The following is a 19,705-nucleotide window of genomic DNA, read 5'->3' on the forward strand; positions in this document are numbered from 1 at the left end:
CTGTGCTAAGCTCTGTAGCCATATGATCCCATTTAATCTTCATCACTTGGAGAGGAAGCCACCCATTTCACAGGTGGGAATACTGAGGTTAGAGAGCTTATGGGATTTGCCTAAGGTACAGAGTCACTGAAGGGCAGAACTGGGACTTGAACCCAGATTTCTAAGATTAAACCCCAGAGCCCACACTTGGGCCCCTGCTCGCCAAACCCCAGTCCCCTTAGCCTTCACAATGTTGGTGTCCCCCTCTTTCCTCTAAGCCTGTGGTATCCCTTTAACACATAGGGGGCGCTTTGGTGTAGTGCGTGCATGCCGGGAGAATGCCACCGGGCGGACGTTTGTGGCCAAGATCGTGCCCTATGCAGCTGAGGGCAAGCGGCGAGTCCTGCAGGAGTATGAAGTGTTGCGAACGCTGCACCACGAGCGGCTCATGTCCCTGCATGAGGCCTACATCACCCCACGTTACCTTGTGCTCATCGCTGAGAGCTGTGGCAACCGGGAGCTCCTCTGTGGGCTCAGTGACAGGTAGCTGGGCATTCTGGGGGAGAGGGAATGGGAGCAGAGGAAGCTGGGCTGAGATACCACCTGTCTTCCCTGGACCTCCAGGTTCCGATATTCAGAGGATGATGTGGCCACCTATGTGGTGCAGCTGCTGCAAGGCCTGGACTACCTCCACGGCCGTCACGTGCTGCACCTGGACATCAAGCCAGACAACCTGCTGCTGGCCTCTGACAACGCCCTCAAGATCGTGGACTTCGGAAGTGCCCAGCCCTACAACCCCCAGGCCCTGCGGCCCCTTGGCCACCGCACGGGCACACTGGAGTTCATGGGTGAGGGCACCACGCCAGCCAGGGTAGGGGGTTGGGGTACTACCAGTGGGACAGCAGCCATAGCTTCCCCCACTTCATCCACATATATGCCATTTATTGGGTGCTTACTGGATGCAAGAAATGAACAAAGCCCTTTCTATGTTTTTTTGTCCCGTCCCCCCCCCCCCCCCCGCCCAGTTTATCTTCACAATAGCCCTGGAGATTGGCATAACATTACTTCCATTTTACAGATGAGGAAACAGAGGCAGAGTGAGGCTATTTGTCCCATATAAGACAGTTTTCAAAGGTGGAGCCAGGATTTGATAAAGCTGAAAAGATAGGAGAACCAATATTAATTTATATAAGTAAGGAAAACCAGCTACCACTTAGCTACCTGCTAAATACTTTATGTTCATTATCTGTATCCTTTAGATTTATTCTGAAAGCCACACTTTACAAATGAGGAAATTGGAGCGCCAGACGGGTTTAATACATTGCCCAGGGTCCTATAGCTAGAAGGGGCAGGCCTGGGATTGTAGCCAGCCAGGCCGATTCAAAGGCTCTTCATCTTTGTGCTGGCCGCATTCATTGTGAATGGGCACTCCACCTTGGAGCTGACCCGAGGGAGCCAGTGACCCTGGTTCTCAGCAACTCCGCGGTTCTGGTGACCCCACCATTCAGAGCCTGGGCTGATTCCTCAGGTGCCCACAGCTCCCCTGGAGGCCACCCCCACTTCCACCCTGCCTGCTGCTCTGGTCAGACCCACCTCAGGGTGGTGGCCTCAGGGGCCTCCCCAGCCTTTTCCTGCTTCCCTGCCACCAGGAAACTGGTTCAACTTGGCCTCTGTCTCCTGTCAGCTCCTGAGATGGTGAAGGGAGACCCCATCGGCTCCGCCACAGACATCTGGGGTGCGGGGGTGCTCACTTACATCATGTGAGTGCCCCGGACCCACTTTCTGCCCACGGTCTTCCCCCTCCCCAGCACGTGTGTACCCAGGTGCCAGTAGCCCTGTCCCTGAGTGCTGTGCCCTTGAGGACCCCCATGGACCCCCATACTAATGTCTCCCTGGACCTGTGAGTTGACCCTCTGTTCACATGTCTCAATTGAACTGTCTCCACCACAGGCTCAGTGGACACTCTCCGTTCTATGAGCCAGACCCCCAGGAAACAGAGGCTCGTATTGTGGGGGGCCGCTTTGATGCCTTCCAGTTGTACCCCAACACCTCCCAAAGCGCCACCCTCTTCTTGCGAAAGGTCCTCTCAGTACACCCCTGGTGAGTGGGCCCTACACCTGCCAACCCCCCAGTATTACCTTCTTGGCCTCGGACCGCCCTGGTCTAGCCCATGCCCTGGTCTAACGCCTCCCCTGCCCTCGGTAATACACTGTTGCTACTGCTACAACTAAGTGGTTGACCTACCCCCCATTTAAGACCTACGACACAAGCAGAATCACTGTCCCCATTCCAGAGACTGGGAAACTGAGAGTTGCCCAGAGTCACTCACTAGGGGTAAATCCAGGCGTGGGACTCAGATATCTGGGAGGACAGAGCCCAGCCCTGCTCTAGGCTGTCCCTCCAGGCTCACCATTTCTGGCTGGGCCTGGCAGGAGCCGGCCCTCTCTGCAGGACTGCCTGGCCCACCCGTGGCTGCAGGACGCTTACCTGATGAAGCTGCGCCGCCAGACGCTCACCTTCACCACCAACCGGCTCAAGGAGTTCCTGGGTGAGCAGCGGCGGCGCAGGGCCGAGGCCGCCACCCGTCACAAGGTGCTGCTCCGCTCCTACCCAGGCAGCTCCTAGTGGCTCGGACCACAGCCTGGCCCCGGGATTCCACTCGGGGCTCCCGCTGATGCTGCGGGACATTCCAGGGCCCACGCTGAACTGGGTGGACTCAGGGCTTCGGACACCACCAGCAGAAAAATCCAGCCGGGCTGTTACCTCATGGACCTGTGGGGACAGAGGCCCCGGTTTCGGGGGCTTCGGCCAATGCCACCAGGCCAGAGCCAGAGCTGGAGACTCACTGGCCAGGCTGGGTGGAGTTGGAAGCAGGAAGAAGGGCAAGAACAGAATGGGGAAGTGCGAGGAAGGGGTGGGAGACTCTAGGAAGGTTCTGGGAATGGGAGACAGTGCATCCAGGGGAAAGGAACCCAGGAGGGTGTGAGTGGCTGGAGAGGTGAAAAAGGAAGGAGCCCAGGGTGTCAAGGCCATGGGCTGGGAGTGCCAGTGAAGCAGGGGCAGGACATGGGACAGTGACAGGGTGCCAGAGGCAGCGTGTGAGAGAGGGCAGCAAGATAGGGGAGGGAGAGGAGAGAGGACTCAGGTGGGGATGGGATGGGCCAGCTGCCAGCATCCCATTGAAGAATTGTGGAGGGCTGGAGGCAGGAGGCAGTGGTCACTCAACCCAGAGCTCTCCTGTTGCACTCCAGTGAGTGCAGCTCTGGGCTCTGTGTTGGCCCAAGGATGTCCCCACTGGCCCTCCATGGCCTTTGCCCTTCTTCCCATTCATATTTATTTATTTATTGACTTTTATGAAGTTTTCCTTCCACCCAATCCTAATTGCTCATGTTGTCCTGACCATCCCCCTCCACCCAAGCCATCCAGCTGTCTGTGCAGCTGTCTGTCTGTCTGTCACAAGGGAAATAAAAATAGCAAGCAGCAGGACCTATGTGTGATCTATGGGGAGAGATGGCTGGGGAGCAAGGTGCTGTGACAGGAGTATTCCAGCCTTCCCTGGGCCAGTGAGAGCCCAGGTATACCAGCCAGCACCTTCAGATGTCCTCCTCCCTCCCTGGCCCTCCTGGCCCCTTACCTCTCCCTTATTCCTAGAGGGAAGAGAGACTTCAGTCTGCTTTTCCCTCTGACATTTCTGGAATCCTGGCAGGACCCTGAATCCCCACCACAACCCTCTAACCACACTCTGGTGGTCCCCACCCTTTCTCACATGTTCCATCATCACACCTTGGAAGACGCCAGGCTCTGAAATGGACCGGCCCACACCCCAATCCTGGCTCAGCCTTCTTTCTGCAATGCTTCCCAGCTCTGGCCCTGGTGTCCCAAGCAGAGGGGGTTTTATCATGATGCGAGCAGGTGGTGTGAAGAGCTGCACAGGAGCCCAGGACAGGCCCACCCCCCATGTTCTCAGTGTCAGACCACCAATCAGCTGTGAGTTCTCTGGGCAGTGTGTCTGCTGTGATGATGCTACAGATGAGCATTTTCCTAGACCCCAGGGACACCCAGACTGGACCTTCTGATCCCCATGGCAAGCTGCTGTGAAGTCTGCTGGGGGTGAAGGCACCTCGACTCTGGCTGCAGTGCCACAGAATGGTTAGTGGGTTCTAGAACTGAGGTGGGGAGAGAAGGGAGCCAGTTCTCCTGGGGTCCAAAGGGACTGTCCTCCCCGCTTCACCCCTTGAAAACCCTGTTCTTGACAAAGTGACAAGAATAAAGTTGCCACCATGAGCAGAGAGCTGGTGCTGGTGTGTTGCTGATCTAGGTTGAGGGCCCCTTGGCTGGAGCCCAAACAATGTCATCCCAGCCCAGCCTCTCTGGCTTCTCAGGACCCGAGGGAAAAGGCAATACCTATCATCATAAAACAGCAGTTAAAGCAGCTGGAAGGGACCAGAGAGACATCTTTTAGCTCACCTGTCATTTTAGCGATGAAGATATACAGTTTGCCTGTGAGAATCTGTAATCCCCTACTCACTGCAAGTGTTTTCATATAAAAATGAGGTGCCTGAACTCATATCTTGATAAATGGTAAAATTCCTCTCCCGTCCCCCTTCTGATCTTGAACTCCCTTCCCATCTCCATTGGAAATGGCATATGAACTGCTTGTTCCAAACCCGGAGGAGCAAAGGTAATTTATATCAGCAGAGCTGTGTCAAAATTGCTCTGATCAAAAGGTGACAGTGCTCCACACCCGGGTGGGCAGTTGCCGTAAACGGAAGCAATGCTCTGCCTGGCAGGCTGGATACCAGGCATGTCCCATCACATCTGGTGCCCCTAAACATCAGCTTTGCCCCATAATGGGCCATGGCCCATCCAAAGTTGCTGAGTCAGTATTAGTGCCAATCTCCAGGGACAGTGCAGCCCATCCATATCACATGGAGGAGAGTGCGTGGAGATGGGGGTGGCAGGAAGGGATGCTGTTCTTAAACATCTTTACGGTCCTCTCTATGCTTATCTCAGTTTACCGCCAGGGGGCACAGTGCGGAAATGACAACCCTAGACTCTGGGGTGGGGGTGGGGGTGAGGCGCTTTCGGATTGGTCCGGACAGCCACGTGGCCCTCTCATAATTGGCTGGATGGACAGTTAAGTCCGCCACTTCTCTGGCTTCATTCAAGAAACCCTCCTCCGCCACCGCCCCCCCCACTCCCGCCCCCCGCCAACACTTGCACCCCTTAACTTACAGTATCTCAGGAAGGGCACATTGTCCCATTGTCCAGGGACCGACTGAGTGTAAGGTTGCCTCCCACAAGGAGTTGAATCTCCTGTCGGCGTGAAGCCCGCCTGGTACTCCCCGGAGTGGGATGGTACCCCTTGCCTTGGAAGGAGATGGGGCCTTGTCCAGCTGTCCAGCTGTCCAGGCGCTGACGCCCGGAGCACCCCAGAGCCGCTCGAGTTTCCCCTCACCCCACCCCCCTAGCCCTATTCTAGCGACTGAGCCAGCATCGCAGGCATCCTCGGGCTAAATAAGGAGCCTGCTTGGGTCAAGGGGCGGGAGCTGGGGTCCCGGGGGGCTTGGGGCAACCACGCCAAACAAGGCAAGGAGGGGAGCGATGTATAAAACCAGGGCCCAGGGCTGAGCACCTGCCCGCGCCCCTACTGTGCCATCGGAAGGGCTTCGCACCGCCTGCTGCCCACCCAGTTCACTCAGGTCCCGAAGTCGACGCCCCCACCCCCACGGTGAGTCCGATCCTCAGACCAGCTCTAGCCACTTCCATCCCGGGGACGCTTTGAATCCAAAGGGCAAAGGCTGAAGGTCGCAGTCTCTGTGTCAGCCTAGACCCCCGTGTTTGTTTTCCGCTGCCCAGATGTCCAAAGCAGCTCCCGCCAAAAAGCCGGCGGCTACGGCCCCGCCTCCGGGATGTAGCCTGGACATCAACGACCCCCAGGTCCAGAAAGCGGCCATTCGTATCCAGGCCTCTTACCGGGGCCACAGGTGAGGGGTAGCCCTAGCGCCTCTGAGGGCAGGGAACGGAAACTGCAGAGTCCGCATTCCGCATTGGGGAAGGGCGGTCCTGAGCACAGGGCCAGGGGCTGCCAAGGCCACTGGGTTTAGGGGAGAGCAGTTGCTGAGGTGTGGCAGGAGGCCGACAAGAGCAGGTCATTTCATCGGGGTAATGATTCAGGAGCGGCCCCTCCCCCGCACCTCCCTGTGCTTGCGGGTCTAGTCGGCCGCGGGGGCGGGCAGGGGACTGTGTGCGGGCGGACAGGCTGCGGGAGGGTGCGAACGGTGTCTGGGAGCTCTGCGCCCTGCCCCTGCCCGCGAGCAGGTCCCGGAAGGAGCTGCGGGAGACCGGGCCGCCGCGCGTGCTGGAACCGCTGAAGGACGTGGTGCTGATCGAGGGCAGCGCGGCCAAGCTGACTTGCCGCATTTCGGCTTTCCCGGACCCATTCATCCGCTGGAGCAAGGACGGCAAGGAGCTGCGCGACGGGCCCAAGTACCGCTACATCTTCGAGGACCCTGACGTAGTCGCATTGGTGGTGCGCGATGGCGAGCTGGCGGACCTCGGCCAGTACAGCATCAACGTCACCAACCCCTTCGGCCAGTGCTCCGACTCGGCGCGCATCCTCGTGGAAGGTGCGCACGCCCCGCGTGCAATGCCGCGGAGCAGAGCAGCATCGCGGTCTGCAGCCGGGTTGAGCCGCGCGTCTATCCTCGGGCCTAGCTGAGTCCGGGTGGGGATGTGGCCAGCCCAGCCCCTGGCACAGCCTGAGGCACAGAGTAGGGCGCAGAGCCGCACGGCCTTTTCTACCTCGGGATCCCACCCCACCCAGCCTAACGAGTCCCGTATGGGTTTCAACCACTCGACTTCAGAGCGCCAAGGGCACTGCGATCCAGGGGCAGAGCTAGGGAGAGAGGGCCCTGATCTTCTGGCTCCCAACCCAGGGCAATCTCCACTATCCAGAGCTGTCTTCAAGGCACCCCGAGAGGTGTGAGCATTCCTGGGCTTTCACCCATAGTATCTCTTCTCATCCTCCATTCAACCCTACGAAGTAGGAGGGGCAGGGATTCATCTCCTTCAACAGCTGAGTTGCTGAAGCCCGAGAGGCTAAAGACGTGCCCAAGGTCACGCTGAGAGTTCAAATCCATCTCGTATTTAGGGCCGGGTAATAGTTGGGAGGGTGATGTCCCGCCTCACCTTTAGGTCCCTCACTGGGTCGCATTCCCTTTCCCTTTCTCTAGTCCCGGCGAAAATTCAAAAGGGACCGGACAACACCAAGGCGCGCAAAGGCACCACCGTGACGCTGACTGCGGCGATCATGGGCGAGCCTGCGCCCAACGTGGGCTGGACCAAGGACGGCAAGGACATCGAGGAGGATGACAGGCGAGGGCGGGGAGCGGCTGCAAAGGCAGGGCCTGGCGCTGGAGCCTGGGCCGGATGGGGCCCAGAAAACCCGCGGGAGTGGGACGAGGGAGGGGAACCGGGAGGCAAAAAACAGCGCTGGCGAAGAGGCCGGGCCGGGAAGCCCGTAAACTGACACGCGGCCCCGCCCCCTTCCCCCGCAGGGTTTACTTCGAGATCGGCAGCACCAACACAACGCTGACCATCCGCCGGGCCACCCCCCAGGACAGCGGCAAGTACGAGGTGTACGTGGAGAACAGCCTGGGCATGGACCAGAGCTTCGCTCGCGTGGACGTGGCCTGAAAGGGACCCTCGGAACTTTCGCTCTGTCTCCACGCCTTGGGGTGGGTGGGACTAACAACCCCCTTCTTCTTGCTTAATAAAGCTGCTCTCTCGGACCCTCCGCGTCTGTTCTCTTCTTATGAGTCGCCATTTCCACTCCCCGGTACCCACACACCGAAGTCACAGTGTTGGGGGCAGAGGGAAGTTTGAAGAGTGCCTAGTCCAGTGCCTGTATTCACAGACAGTAAATCTGAGCGAGATCGGCTTCTCTCACGGTGGGAAGCTGCTTCACTGCCCAGCAGGAGGGCAGAGGGGTCTACGACTCCTTCTTTTCTTTTGTAACCTTCAAGCCTCACCCTTTCGTGGGGGGTTTGCGCGCTGCCCACGTCCGTTTCAAGGGTGACCACACCCCACTCTCCTCTGCAGGCTCGCTTCCCCTGTGACCTACTTTCTCTACTTGAACTACTACCCCCGGGCCCATTCCCAGACGGCTCGCGATCCTAATCCAGGCTCCCGCCTCCGCTTCTCGTTTCGACCCTCCCCTTCAATCCCTTGGCCACGCCTCCTTGTTCTCCCACAAGTTCCACCCCTTTCTCTGTGGGAACGAAGGAGGAACTTCAGAACTACAATTCCCGGCAGGCCCTGCGAAGTTCTCGCGAGTGGCGAGAAGACACGTGCGCGGAAGCAGCCAGCAGTAGCGGGCGGCAGAGCTGGCGTAAAGGGGACTGGGGGTAAAGAGATCCGATGGAGGGGTAGCGAAAGGGGGAGCGGGCCGGGCACGGCCCCTAGACGAAGGGCGGCGCGGAGGTCCGGGCTGGCTCTCCGCACGGCGGATGCAGTCCTGGTCCCACAAGCCCTGGATACGCGAGGTTAGGGTTTATTAGTCAGTTGTGGGGTTCAGAGGGTCAGCAAGAAGTCCTCAGATCCCAAAGATTCAGCACTTGTCAGTCTTGGGACACAGGCGATTGGCATGTTGTGTTTGGGATGTCTTTTTGACTCAGGGATCATCACCCTAGAGGTTAATTTTAGGATTTTAGGTTCAGCATAGAAAGGATTTTTGCCAGGGGTTGGAGTTGTCAAATGTACATCAGTGTTAGTTTAATACTTAAAGTGGACTCTTAGGACTGTAGTGAAGTATGTGGGGCTCACTCGGGATTTGAGGGTCAATATCAGGATTCACTGTTGGGATGCAGGGCTTAACACCTAGAGTGGGGATGGACCAATATGGGAATCCATGGTTTGGGGGTTTGGTTTTTGAAGATTTGGGGTTTGAGAGGGAGGTCTATTGCTGAGCTTCGGAGTTTGCTGAGCTTTCAGCCAGAAGGAAGTCTGTTAGGGATGAGATTGCGGGGTGTGGATTTCAGAATTTGGGAGGAATCACTGTGAGGTTTGAAGGCTGGCTGGATTTGGTTTGGGATTTGAGATGTGTGAGGTGGGGTGCCCAGGGAGGGACTAGATTGAATTTATATCCCGGGAGGGCTCAGTGTTGCTATTTTGGGTTTAGGGTTTGGTTGGGGTATGAGTGGGGTTCCAGGATTGGGGTGTGAGATCTGAGCCTAACTTTTCTTTGCTATTTGAGGTTTAGGTCGCAATTGCCGTCATGCTTAAAGCTGTGATCCTGATTGGAGGCCCTCAAAAGGGTGAGGAGCCAGGGGAATGTCGGGAGGCGGTTGAGCTGGAGTGGTTGGGAAGCAGAAAACAAAAATATGCTTCTCTCTCCTCTCTCAGGGACTCGCTTCAGGCCTTTGTCTTTTGAGGTGCCCAAACCCCTGTTTCCAGTGGCAGGGGTCCCTATGATCCAGCACCACATTGAGGCCTGTGCCCAGGTAATCCTGTAGGCTCCCCTCTCCCACCTCCATTCATCTCCTTCATGCTGTATTTCCCCCTTTACCAATCATGACCTCTTCCAACCAGGTATAACTCCAGGGACCACCATTTACAAATGACACTGTGAATCACCTCCCTCCACCATCACCACACCACCAGTTGTGCAATGCAGTTGTCATGCGTCTTCTCCTAATCTAGCTTCTTGTCTGGCTGCTTCTTGCTCATATTTCACTCATATGGAATGTGAGATTAGGCAGGAATCTTAGAGACAACTTAAAGCCGTAGCATGAGAAACCTTAATGATAACAAAGCACAGAATCATACTACTCTTGCTCACTATGGAGCTAATTCCTTTATTGCTTTTGGTATTGGGACTGGCAAGGTTGATTTGAGTCCAGTCTCTGCCTGCTAAAAGGAATTGAGCAAATTTCTCACCCTTTCTTAGCCATAGTTCCCTTATTTGTAAAGCAGGGCTGATTAGACCTACTTTGTCGGGTTGCAAAGCTTAGAGATGATGTTTGTAAAGTAATTAGTACAATGTAGACACTTGATAAATGGTATCCTTAACCTCATGCTGATCTTAAGCTCAGATTGACAGATAATAAATATGGGGGAAATGAATGGATTATCCTATAATGCAGCTTGATAGGCAAACTCCTAGGGTGAACCCCACTTCAGATTTGGGGTGGGGGGAATAATCTATAATAATAAAAGCATAATATGCTAATTAGACTGGACGTCCTTCCAGACAACCTTCTGGATGAAGCTGGGGCTGTGAGGGAATCCCAGGTCCCGGGTGCCAGAGGGAAGCTGGTGCTGGCAGCCGGAGGAAGGAAGGCCTACTCTTGCATGAATTTCGTGCATCGGGCCTCTAGTAGAATAATAAAGGATTAAAGGACTCTAACTTTGAGAGTCTTTTAATTAAGGGAAACAGACTCTAACTTCGTCATTGTCCAGAGGAGAAATCGGACCAGCATGGTAAAATGAATGCCCAAGGCCACAGTTGAGACTGAACGTGTGATTTCTGGATTTTGGGCCAGTACCAGGGATTTCTCCCTCCCATAATTCCCTCCTATCAGATGCTGTTCTTCTCTCAATCTCTTCCCTTGACCTCAGGTCCCTGGGATGCAGGAGATTCTTCTCATTGGCTTCTACCAACCTGACGAGCCACTTACCCGGTTCCTAGAAGCTGCACAACAAGAGTTTAACCTTCCAGTCAGGTCAGGTGTTTGTGCGCATGTGCTGTGTAGGGGTGAGGGAGCAGTGCCCTAAGCATCTGAGTTCTCAGGAGTGGGTTGAGCCAGCATGGCCAGAAGTCACCCTAACACACTAGGAGGTTTCTGAATTCCTGTATATATTGAGTTTCTCTGTGGGGCTTGGGCAGGCATATCCTGGGAACAGGAGGGGTCAGTGCCCAGATTCATGGTATCTGACTCCTCTGATCTCACTGAGCTGGCTCTGGGGTCCCTGGGGACAGGTACCTGCAGGAATTTGCGCCTCTGGGCACAGGAGGTGGTCTCTACCACTTCCGGGATCAGATCCTGGCTGGGGGCCCTGAGGCCTTCTTCGTGCTCAACGCTGATGTTTGCTCCGACTTCCCCTTGAGCGCTATGTTGGCTGCCCACAGACACCAGCCTCACCCTTTCTTGCTCCTGGGCACCACGGTGAGGGGGGCAGGAGGGTGTCGAGAGGGTGATCCAGAGAGGTTCCTGGGATGCAGGGTGTTGGGGAGGCAGGGCCAGAACAGGGAGTTGGAGTGGGAATGCAGGTCAGGGGGGGTAGGTGCTAGAAACCCCAGCAGTAATGGAGGTGGTGGTGGAGAGAGACCTTGAGCCCTTTAGCTGCTCAGAAGTAGAGTGGGGAGGGCAGCTGTCAGTTCTCACCCCATCTGAAGGCTTGTCAGTGGCAGAGCTACGTGCCAGGTGCTATAGGAGAGGGAAAGTACGAGAGAGAAAACAGACCTTGCTGCCCTGGATCAGGCAGGTCACTCCCTCGTTGTGTCTGTCAGGCTAACAGGACACAGTCCCTCAACTATGGCTGCATCGTAGAGAATCCACAGACGCACGAGGTAAGAGCAGAGAGGAGGCTGGCTGGGTGCCTCTTCTGTGTATCATCATTCTCCCACTCTTCAGCCTCTAGAGCAGCGGTTCTCAGCCTGTGGGTCACGACCCCTTTGGGGGTCGAACGACCCTTTCACAGGGTCGCCTAAGACGATCGGAAAACATATATAATTACATATTGTTTTTGTGATTAATCACTATGCTTTAATTATGTTCAATTTGTAACAATGAAAATACATCCTACATATCAGATATTTACATTACAATTCATAACAGTAGCAAAATTACGGTTATGAGGTAGCAACGAAAATAATTTTATGGTTGGGGGTCACCACAACATGAAGAACTGTATTAAAGGGTCGCGGCATTAGGAGGGTTGAGAACCACTGCTCTAGAGAATGCTGGAATGCTATGGGGTGGGCCCCAATCTTGTCCAACAGGTGTGGCACACCCTCAGTTGTTCCCTTCTATCTCTTTAAGAAAGATTAGGAAGAGGTAATAGATAAATGCCATGGGTGTGGTGCTCCAATAGATAAATGCATAGGCCATATATCACAAAAAGGGCTCCTACCCAGCCTATCTGGGTGGGGGTGGGGAGGGCTCCCTGGAGGAGGTGTGGTCTGAACTGAGTTAAATTTGGCAGCATGGAGACAGGAAGGCATTGCAGGTAGAGGGAACAATATATGCAAAGATATGGAGGCAGGAAACAGCATAGTGCCTCCAGAATTACAGAGGTGGGAGCATAATTAGCAAGGCGGGGGTGGGGCTGGGGACTTCTGACCCCATCTCTGAAACTCTCTGGAGCCTCACTAACTTTCATACACCCCTTTTGTCTGTTCAAGTTTTAGTATGAAAAATACATATGTGAATACATTATATATATATACTAGAGGCCCAGTGCATGAAATTCATGCACTGGGGTGGGGGGGTGTCCCTCAGCCCGGCCTGTACCCTTCCACAGTCCAGGAGCCCTCAGGGGGATATCCAACTGACAGCTTAAGCTGTCATCTCCAGCCATGAGCCCGGCTTCTAGTTGAGCACACTCACCACCAGGGGGCAGCTTCTGTGTTAAGTGTCTGCCCCCTGGTGGTCAGTGTATGTCATAACGACCAGTCATTCTGCTGTTTGGTTGATTTGCATATTAGCCTTTTATTATATAGGATATTTACACACACACAGAGTTTTGTGTTAGGCACTAACTAGTGTGAAAGAAACATCCAGAAAGACACAACCCTGCCTCTCAGGAGCCCTCAGTCCGGGGGAGACATCAAAAACCAACCATTGCAGAGGACACAAGTGCCACCAAGGGTGGGTGAGGTGTGGCCAGAGAACAGGAGTGCCCAGAGCTGAGAAGCTGACTCTGGGGCAGACAAGAGTGTCCTTAGAGAGGGAGTGACGATGTCAACTGGGTTTTTGAAATCAAAGTCTTCCAGACGAAGACTCGGTTAAGGGCATTCCGAAAGGCACCGGCATGCCGTGGCATGGAGTTGTGTCCTGGAGCCGCTGGGAGGTGGGGAGGATCGGGAAGGAGAAGGCAGACAGTTCAGACTTATCTTGAAGGTGGAGTTGAAGGGCAGTGACAAGATATGCTCTGCATTTTAGAAGACTCCCGTGGCAACAGGAGGACTGGCCATTTGGAGGGTCTAAGGGGATGGTGGCCGTGGCCCCTCTGCTGACCCCAGCCTGCTCTGTCCTCAGGTTCTGCACTATGTGGAGAAACCCAGCACGTTTGTTAGTGACATCATCAACTGCGGCATCTACCTCTTTTCCCCGGAAGCCCTGAAGCCCCTTCGCGATGTCTTCCAGCGTAATCAGCAGAATGGGCGACTGTGAGGCAGACCCCATGGCCCTGTAACCCCAAGTACCCTGAGTCACAGCCCCCCTGCCCCAGTCTCTGCTGGCTCCATCTCAGCCAGCTCATCTTCCTCCTCCCTTCCCCCTTCCACTTGTCATCTCCAGCCAAGCCTCTCCAGTTCCTCCCCTTCTAACCTCATTCTGTCCCTCTTCTTTATCCATCCCAGTTCCTCCTCTGTCACCACCTGCCCACTCCCCTTCTGGTCCATTTCTCTCAAGCCCTGAGTGTCCCAGAGATGTCTTTCAGAACAGACGGTAACACACACACTTGGGCGCACATATGTTTGGGTGCAGGCATGCGTGTGTGCACGTGTGCGTGCACACACACACACACTCTCAGGCTGAGGAGGCTCCCTTTGGAGTATAGTACCCCAAAGGGAGCTATGCTCACCACAAACCACAATCCCAGGGTGGTCCTCCTAGGCCTGGGAATGGTTCCCTTCTCTGGCTCCCCTGCCTTCATTCCCTCTCATGCCTCATTCCCTCATAGCCATCTTTCACTCCCACTCTTATCTCTGCTTCTCTCTCCATCTCTCCTGGCCTCTTTGTTTCTGCTGAACTGGCATCTCTACCATCTCTCTCTCCCTCTTTTTCTGTGACTGTCTCTGCCCTCACCAGCTGCCTTCCTCTGGGGTGAGTCTGTCTGTGTTTCATTCCATCCAGTGAGAGGGAGGGACCGGAGGTGGGGTTTAGAGGGGTGGATGGGAGGAGGATGGGATAATTGGGGGAAGCCAAATCTGGTCGAACTCCTTCTGGACATGGGGCAGGATGGGCAGCAGGTCTATGCCTGGGGCTCCCCTGGGATAATCCCCAGCTGGGAGAGTGAGGGGCTGAGTAGTGGGTGAGCCTCCTGGGATGTGAGCATCCTTGGGAGAGGCCTTGCAAGGTAATGGGGTTCCCCCCGACTCCCCTTCCTGAGAGACTGTATTGGCCACCCAGTTGGGCTCAGTTGGGGAACTGATGTCAGCGTCCTGTCCCCTCTCCCAGGGAGGACTCTTCAGGCCTGTGGCGGGGGGCAGGCACCATCCGCCTGGAGCAGGACGTGTTCTCAGCCCTGGCTGGGCAGGGCCAGATCTACGTGCACCTTAATGACGGTATCTGGAGCCAGATCAAGTCTGCAGGGTATGGGAGAGGCCTCTGATGGGATGTCTGGGGGTTGAGACTTCAGGACGGTGGGCACAGGCCCTGCTGGCCCCTGAGCCCCTGCTCTACTTTGTGGCCCCCAGCTCGGCCCTCTATGCCTCCCGCCTCTATCTGGGTCAGTACCAGTTCACTCACCCCGAACGCCTGGCCAAGCACAGCCCAGGCGGGCCGCGGATCCGAGGTACCCATCCTGCCACAATTCCTGAGCTCTGCCCTTCCCCCTCCCCTCCCCCCCCCCCCCACTCCCCATCCCTCTACCCTCAGAGCTTTGACTCTGGACCTCAGACCCAGAGGTGAAATCTGAATCCCTGCCCTCCCTGAACCAGATATGGTTTGGGGCATTTGCCTCCAGGTCCTCTCTTCTGCTTCTAGGAAACGTTTATATCCACCCAACGGCTAAGGTGGCCCCATCAGCTGTGGTGAGCAGTGCCCAGCCCAGGGAGGAAGGTGGGTGGGGCGGGGCGGGTATCTCCAGAGCTTGGAGTACAGGCCTCTTATGTTTGTCACAGCCTGTCATATGGCCTCAAGTAGGTTCCTTCCCCCTTATGAGCGGGTCCTCCAAGCCCCCCCAGGGCTTACGGTATATGTTCCTCTCCACAGCTGGGCCCCAACGTCTCCATTGGGGAGGGGGTGACTGTGGGCGAGGGCGTGCGGCTCCGAGAGAGCATTGTCCTCCATGGAGCCACGCTGCAGGTAGGCACCCCAGCATGTGCCCCAAGAAGCTGGGGAGAGGGGGAACCCCACGGGCTCTGGCCCCTCACTTCACACTGTCCTGTTTGGCAGGAGCACACGTGTGTGCTGCACAGCATTGTGGGCTGGGGGAGCACTGTGGGGCGCTGGGCCCGCGTGGAGGGTACCCCCAATGACCCCAATCCCAACGACCCCCGGGCCCACATGGACAGTGAGAGCCTCTTCAAGGATGGGAAGCTGCTGCCTGCCATCACCATCCTGGGTATGGCTTCCCAGGGGACTCAGGGCCGTGAGAAACCACCACAGGTGATAGGTGGGCTCTATGGGGAGAATTTGTGCTTGTGTGAGGGTGTGTGTGTGTGTGTGTGTATTTTCCTTTAGCAAACATTTACCAAGTGCCTGCTGTGTGCCAGGCCCTGTGTGAGTCACTGGGGGCATGGGGCCAGGGCACAGATGGGCAGGGAGGGATCCCCCCTAATGGCAGTGGCCCCCCCAGCTCCTTGCCCCTGGTTTCCTCTCCCCATGGCCTCCTCCTGGTGCCCTCGTCCACACTGCAGGCTGCCGCGTCCGGATCCCTGCTGAGGTGCTCATCCTGAACTCGATTGTTCTGCCACACAAGGAGCTGAGCCGAAGCTTTACCAACCAGATCATCCTCTGAAGGGGGCCGCCAGAAGGCCCCCCAACTCCTGCCCCTCCAGCCTCTGTCCAGAATGGACCTGGGGAAGCCAGGCAGAGTCTTCACACACTGGGAGCAGTGTGGGTGGGTGGGTGGGTGGAGGACTCGGCCTCCCTCTCCGTTGCTCCCTAATAAACCCCATGAACCTTGGAGCCAGTGAGGACTCGGCTTGTGCCTGGACTGGTGTGGGGGTGGAAGGGGGGCAGCTGAGTCAGGCCCCCCCACATTAGCATTTAAATTGGAGTCATTGCTGCGGGCTCATGAATAATGAATCTGGAGCCCTGGTAAATCTCCCCCTCCCACTGCCTCAGCCTCAGCACTGCTGCTCAGAGAAAGGCCCTCCAGGCTCCCAGCCCGCCGGCCCGCCTTCACCCCTACCCTGATGCTGCCCGCCCGCCCTCCTCCCTGTTCCTCTTCACTGGGTTTGGCTCAGGCCTGGGAGTGGAGGACTTTCCAAGGGGAGGGTAAAGGATTTCAGTTGGGCAGTGGGGTAGGGGTGGCGGACACAGGGACCAGGAGCCACAAGTCTGAGATTGGGTCACAGACATCCCCTGTCTTCAGTTTCTGCCTCGCCCCGGCCTGTTTTCTGCTTTGCCAGCTCCACCCGCTCCTGGCCCAGCGTTTGGCAGAGTGGTGGTTTCCCCCTCGCCCACCAGAGCTTGGTGTCTGTCTTCTACTCCCCTGGCAGGCACGGTGGGCCTAGCTGGTACCTCTCCCTCCGTAATCACCACCGTAGGCAGCGCTGTTCCCGGGGAGGAGGACACCTGCCACCTCCCACCATCCTGGCTTTGTCTCTGGGAGGTCCCAGCCCTCCACTCCACATTCCTGAAACCCCAGAGAAACCCAGCACCGCTCATGTTTGCCCATGACCCCCGCGTGCCCCTCTTGGTGCCCCCCCCCTTTCCCCAGCTGTGGGTGCGGAGCTTAGTTGCCAGATGAGCTGGTAATGATCGTAATCTGCTAATTGAGAGGAATCTAATTACCCGAAGAGAATGGGGGGGCAGGGCGTGGGTGGGAGGGAGGAGGGGGTCCTGGCAGCAGGCTGCAGGGTGCTGGGCCTTGTTGTCAGCACCAGGGCCTGGGACAGAGCCCAGGATTTCATCGCCAGGCGGTTAGGAAGATGAGCTTGTTCAGCAGCTGGGCTGAGGGTGACATGGGGATTGGGCTGGAAGTGACCTCCCAGGCCCTCAGGTCCTGCAGGCTGGGTGAGAGCGCCTGGGAAATGACCCAGGGTTCTAGTGGGCGTGGCTTCTAACCTGCCTTGACTTGGCCCCTTCCTGTTTCCTGGAGCCCAGACCTGCCATCACCTCTGCTGGGCGTGGGAGGAGGCTGCAGGTGCCTACTCTGGGCCTGGGGTCAACTCCCTGAGGAAGGGATCGGGTCCCTTCTCTTTCCTCCCCCCAGTCCTGACCCTTCTGTTCTGAATGGTTGGCAGAGGCCATGGCAGCTCCATCATAAATATGATAATTTAATTATTTTCTCAGCAAAACACCGTGAAATCCAATAAGTCTGTGTCAGGCCCTGGCCCCCAGGACCCCCCTCCTATGCCCAGTGGGGGTGGGGACTTGGTGGGGAGGCACTGGAAGGGGAAAGGGTCAGTGTTCAAAGTGGGCGGGGGCTAGTGAAGCGGAGGTCTCTGTAACATGCCCCCCCAGGCTGATGGAGCCACTGTTGTGTGTTTGTGCTCAGGTGGAGGGGGGACTAAGAAAGGGGGCCTAGAGCCCCATCCAGCTCTGAGGGCACCCCTCAGGGCCCAGGATGTGGGAGCCCCCTGCCTCTGGAGGGGGGAGAGCAGGGAGCCCCCTTCTCAGTCCCCTCTGGGACCTGACTGTAAGGGTGCTGGCCCCCTGGAGGGGTTGAGAAGGGAGAACGGAGGGAACTGGGGTGGGAAGTGGGGGGTGAGGAGGGGAGGGATGCGGGGGAGGGGTGCGCTCCTGCCATTAGTGCTTTTCTCCGTTTCCATAAAAAGATTATTCTGTAAAATCAGCGAGGGGGAGCGAGCTGGGGGCCGGGGAGAGGGGTGGGTCTCTGGCACCAAGCTGGATGGGGCGCTGGAGAGGAGAGCTGGGACGGGGAGATTTGGGTGGGCTTCCAGAACCAACCAGGGGAGAGGCCACGCCAAGAACACAGCTTGCCAGGAGGCTGGCCAGGACAGGGTGGGCGGGGACCAGCCCTCATCCCCTTCCTGCCCCTTTGGTGGGATTGCCCTGGGCCCCAGTCCCACCCCCATCTCCATCTCCTCCCCCAGCACTTAGCAGCCATTATCGGGGGAGCAGATTGCATCCCCCTCCTCCTCTCCGGGAAACAGACACAGCTGGGGCCCGCCACATCTGCCGCATCAGCACGGAGCACAGCTGGGTGTGCCCAGAGCCACCATCCCCAAAACACAAAGGGGGGCCAAGGAGAGCCCAGACCCCTGGGACAGACACACGGACACCTCTGCCAACAGACATACTCCTAGTGGCAAAGCTCTACCCACCACACACACGCTCCCTCGCTCCCTCGAGTGCAGACAGAACTGACAAACATGCAATTACTCTGCCCCACCCACCACCCCCGCTCCCCTCCCCCTGCCCCCTCTACTCCTCCTCTTCCTTCCCTCCAGGCTCCCCTCCGTCACCTCCACCACCTCTGAACGGCTGCAGACTCTCGTCTGGAAGGAGCAGGGGTCTCACCCTCCCCAAGTGCACACGTCTGGGAGGCTTGGGGAACAGGAGGGCTGCAGATGGCGAGGGGCTTCCAGTCCAGGGCGCCAGCCTGGAGAAGCTACCTGCCTCCCTCCATGCCCACACCTCTCCCCACAAAGAAACCCCCTTGAAATGCGGGTCCTTGCGACCCTGGGCATGATGAGGTCTCCATCCAGGGACAGGCTGGCTGGGTACCCTACGGATGTTCCCCGTGACCCTGGGTTTCATTGGCCACCTCTAGGAGGCGTTGCGTGCCCTCAGTCTTGCCAGGAGCTCAGAGGCTCCCAGGGCTGGCCTCTGCCACTCACTCCCACCCAACAATCTACCAGCACCCTGCCTTCAGCAACGGCCCCTTCTGCTCAGTTCTGCCTCTGACAGGTGCAGGGTGTGGGGCTGGCCAGTGGCCGAGAAGACCACCCCCCACAGGAGATGCGCTGGGGTCCCTTCTATCCCCCCTTGTTCCTAAGTGATGATCGCCTCTCGGTTCCTGACTAAATCCTGCCCTTTTGGCAGCCCTCGTTTCTCCCATCATCTCCTTGGTCCTGATGTCTTGCCCTCAACCCTCTCCTCCCTGCCTCGCCCCCGCCCCCGCCCCCGCCCCCACCCCTCAACGCTTTAATCCTTCCTGCTGCTGTGCTGCCTTATCTGTTCCCAGCAGCTTTCGCTACTGCAAAGCCCTCTCCCCCTCCTCTTCTGGATCTTCTCCCTGCTCCTTCCCTGGCTCTCTCTTTGCTCTGACCTGCACTGCCCGCCCCCCCCTCGCCTCTCAGGCCGGGAGATGGCTCCTGGCTGACACCAGATCTGCACCCCAATGCCCTCTCTCCAGCCTCAGCTCCGACACTGCCAGCTGCCTACCCACTGCTACACTAGCCTCCTCCCCCCACCCACCCCTACCCCAAAGGCCCCATAGACTTACTTGGTCAGTTTCTATCCAGCCAAGATTTATCTTTCTTCTTTCCCTGCCCGCCCTTTCCTGGCCCCCTCCCCAGTTCCTCAGCCGCCCTTCAATCCTGGACCCGGACTCCTTCAGTCCCTCGTGACCCACTCTCAGCGTGGGCATCCCAAAGGGGGTTGGGGGTGCCACAGGAGTGGGGTCTGGGCTGGCCCCAGGA

At 57.2% G+C, this 19,705-nt stretch overlaps 3 protein-coding genes across 7 annotated transcripts in view; all 3 read left to right on the forward strand.

Annotated features, from left to right (window-relative positions):
* SPEG (striated muscle enriched protein kinase) overlaps nt 1-3,462 on the forward strand; it is a gene marked incomplete at its 5' end in the record, with an annotated part of 56,113 nt that extends 52,651 nt beyond the window's left edge. For all 3 annotated transcript variants that reach the window (XM_081096061.1, XM_081096062.1, XM_081096063.1), the window contains 5 exons: nt 283-522; nt 604-827; nt 1,664-1,739; nt 1,930-2,079; nt 2,412-3,462. In XM_081096061.1, the coding sequence (XP_080952187.1) occupies nt 283-522; nt 604-827; nt 1,664-1,739; nt 1,930-2,079; nt 2,412-2,604 (883 nt within the window). In that variant the 3' untranslated portion in view covers nt 2,605-3,462. The remainder of the gene's footprint in view (nt 1-282; nt 523-603; nt 828-1,663; nt 1,740-1,929; nt 2,080-2,411) is intronic.
* A 2,376-nt stretch (nt 3,463-5,838) lies between these two features.
* On the forward strand, nt 5,839-7,677 carry SPEGNB (SPEG neighbor; the record flags this gene model as incomplete). The annotated part of the gene is made up of 4 exons (XM_081095690.1): nt 5,839-5,966; nt 6,301-6,608; nt 7,215-7,356; nt 7,539-7,677. 4 exons carry the CDS (start codon nt 5,839-5,841, stop codon nt 7,675-7,677), a joined length of 717 nt encoding a protein of 238 aa, XP_080951816.1.
* A 634-nt stretch (nt 7,678-8,311) lies between these two features.
* GMPPA (GDP-mannose pyrophosphorylase A) lies at nt 8,312-16,061 on the forward strand. 3 transcript variants are annotated; one of them, XM_081095712.1, is made up of 13 exons: nt 8,312-8,387; nt 9,242-9,296; nt 9,385-9,482; nt 10,600-10,703; nt 10,961-11,147; nt 11,492-11,551; nt 13,242-13,372; nt 14,385-14,519; nt 14,624-14,721; nt 14,913-14,959; nt 15,141-15,233; nt 15,324-15,492; nt 15,788-16,061. In XM_081095712.1, exons 2-13 carry the CDS (start codon nt 9,257-9,259, stop codon nt 15,886-15,888), a joined length of 1,263 nt encoding a protein of 420 aa, XP_080951838.1. In that variant the 5' UTR covers nt 8,312-8,387; nt 9,242-9,256; the 3' UTR covers nt 15,889-16,061. The 3 variants fall into 3 exon arrangements, with proteins under 3 accessions (XP_080951838.1, XP_080951839.1, XP_080951837.1); XM_081095713.1 differs by having other exon boundaries at nt 8,327-8,387; nt 9,236-9,296; XM_081095711.1 differs by lacking the exon at nt 8,312-8,387 and adding an exon at nt 8,435-8,525.
* The last annotated feature ends 3,644 nt before the right edge of the window (nt 16,062-19,705 follow it).

Source organism: Myotis nattereri (genome assembly GCF_964212035.1).
Source record: "Myotis nattereri genome assembly, chromosome: 7".
Taxonomy (NCBI): Eukaryota; Metazoa; Chordata; class Mammalia; order Chiroptera; family Vespertilionidae; genus Myotis; species Myotis nattereri.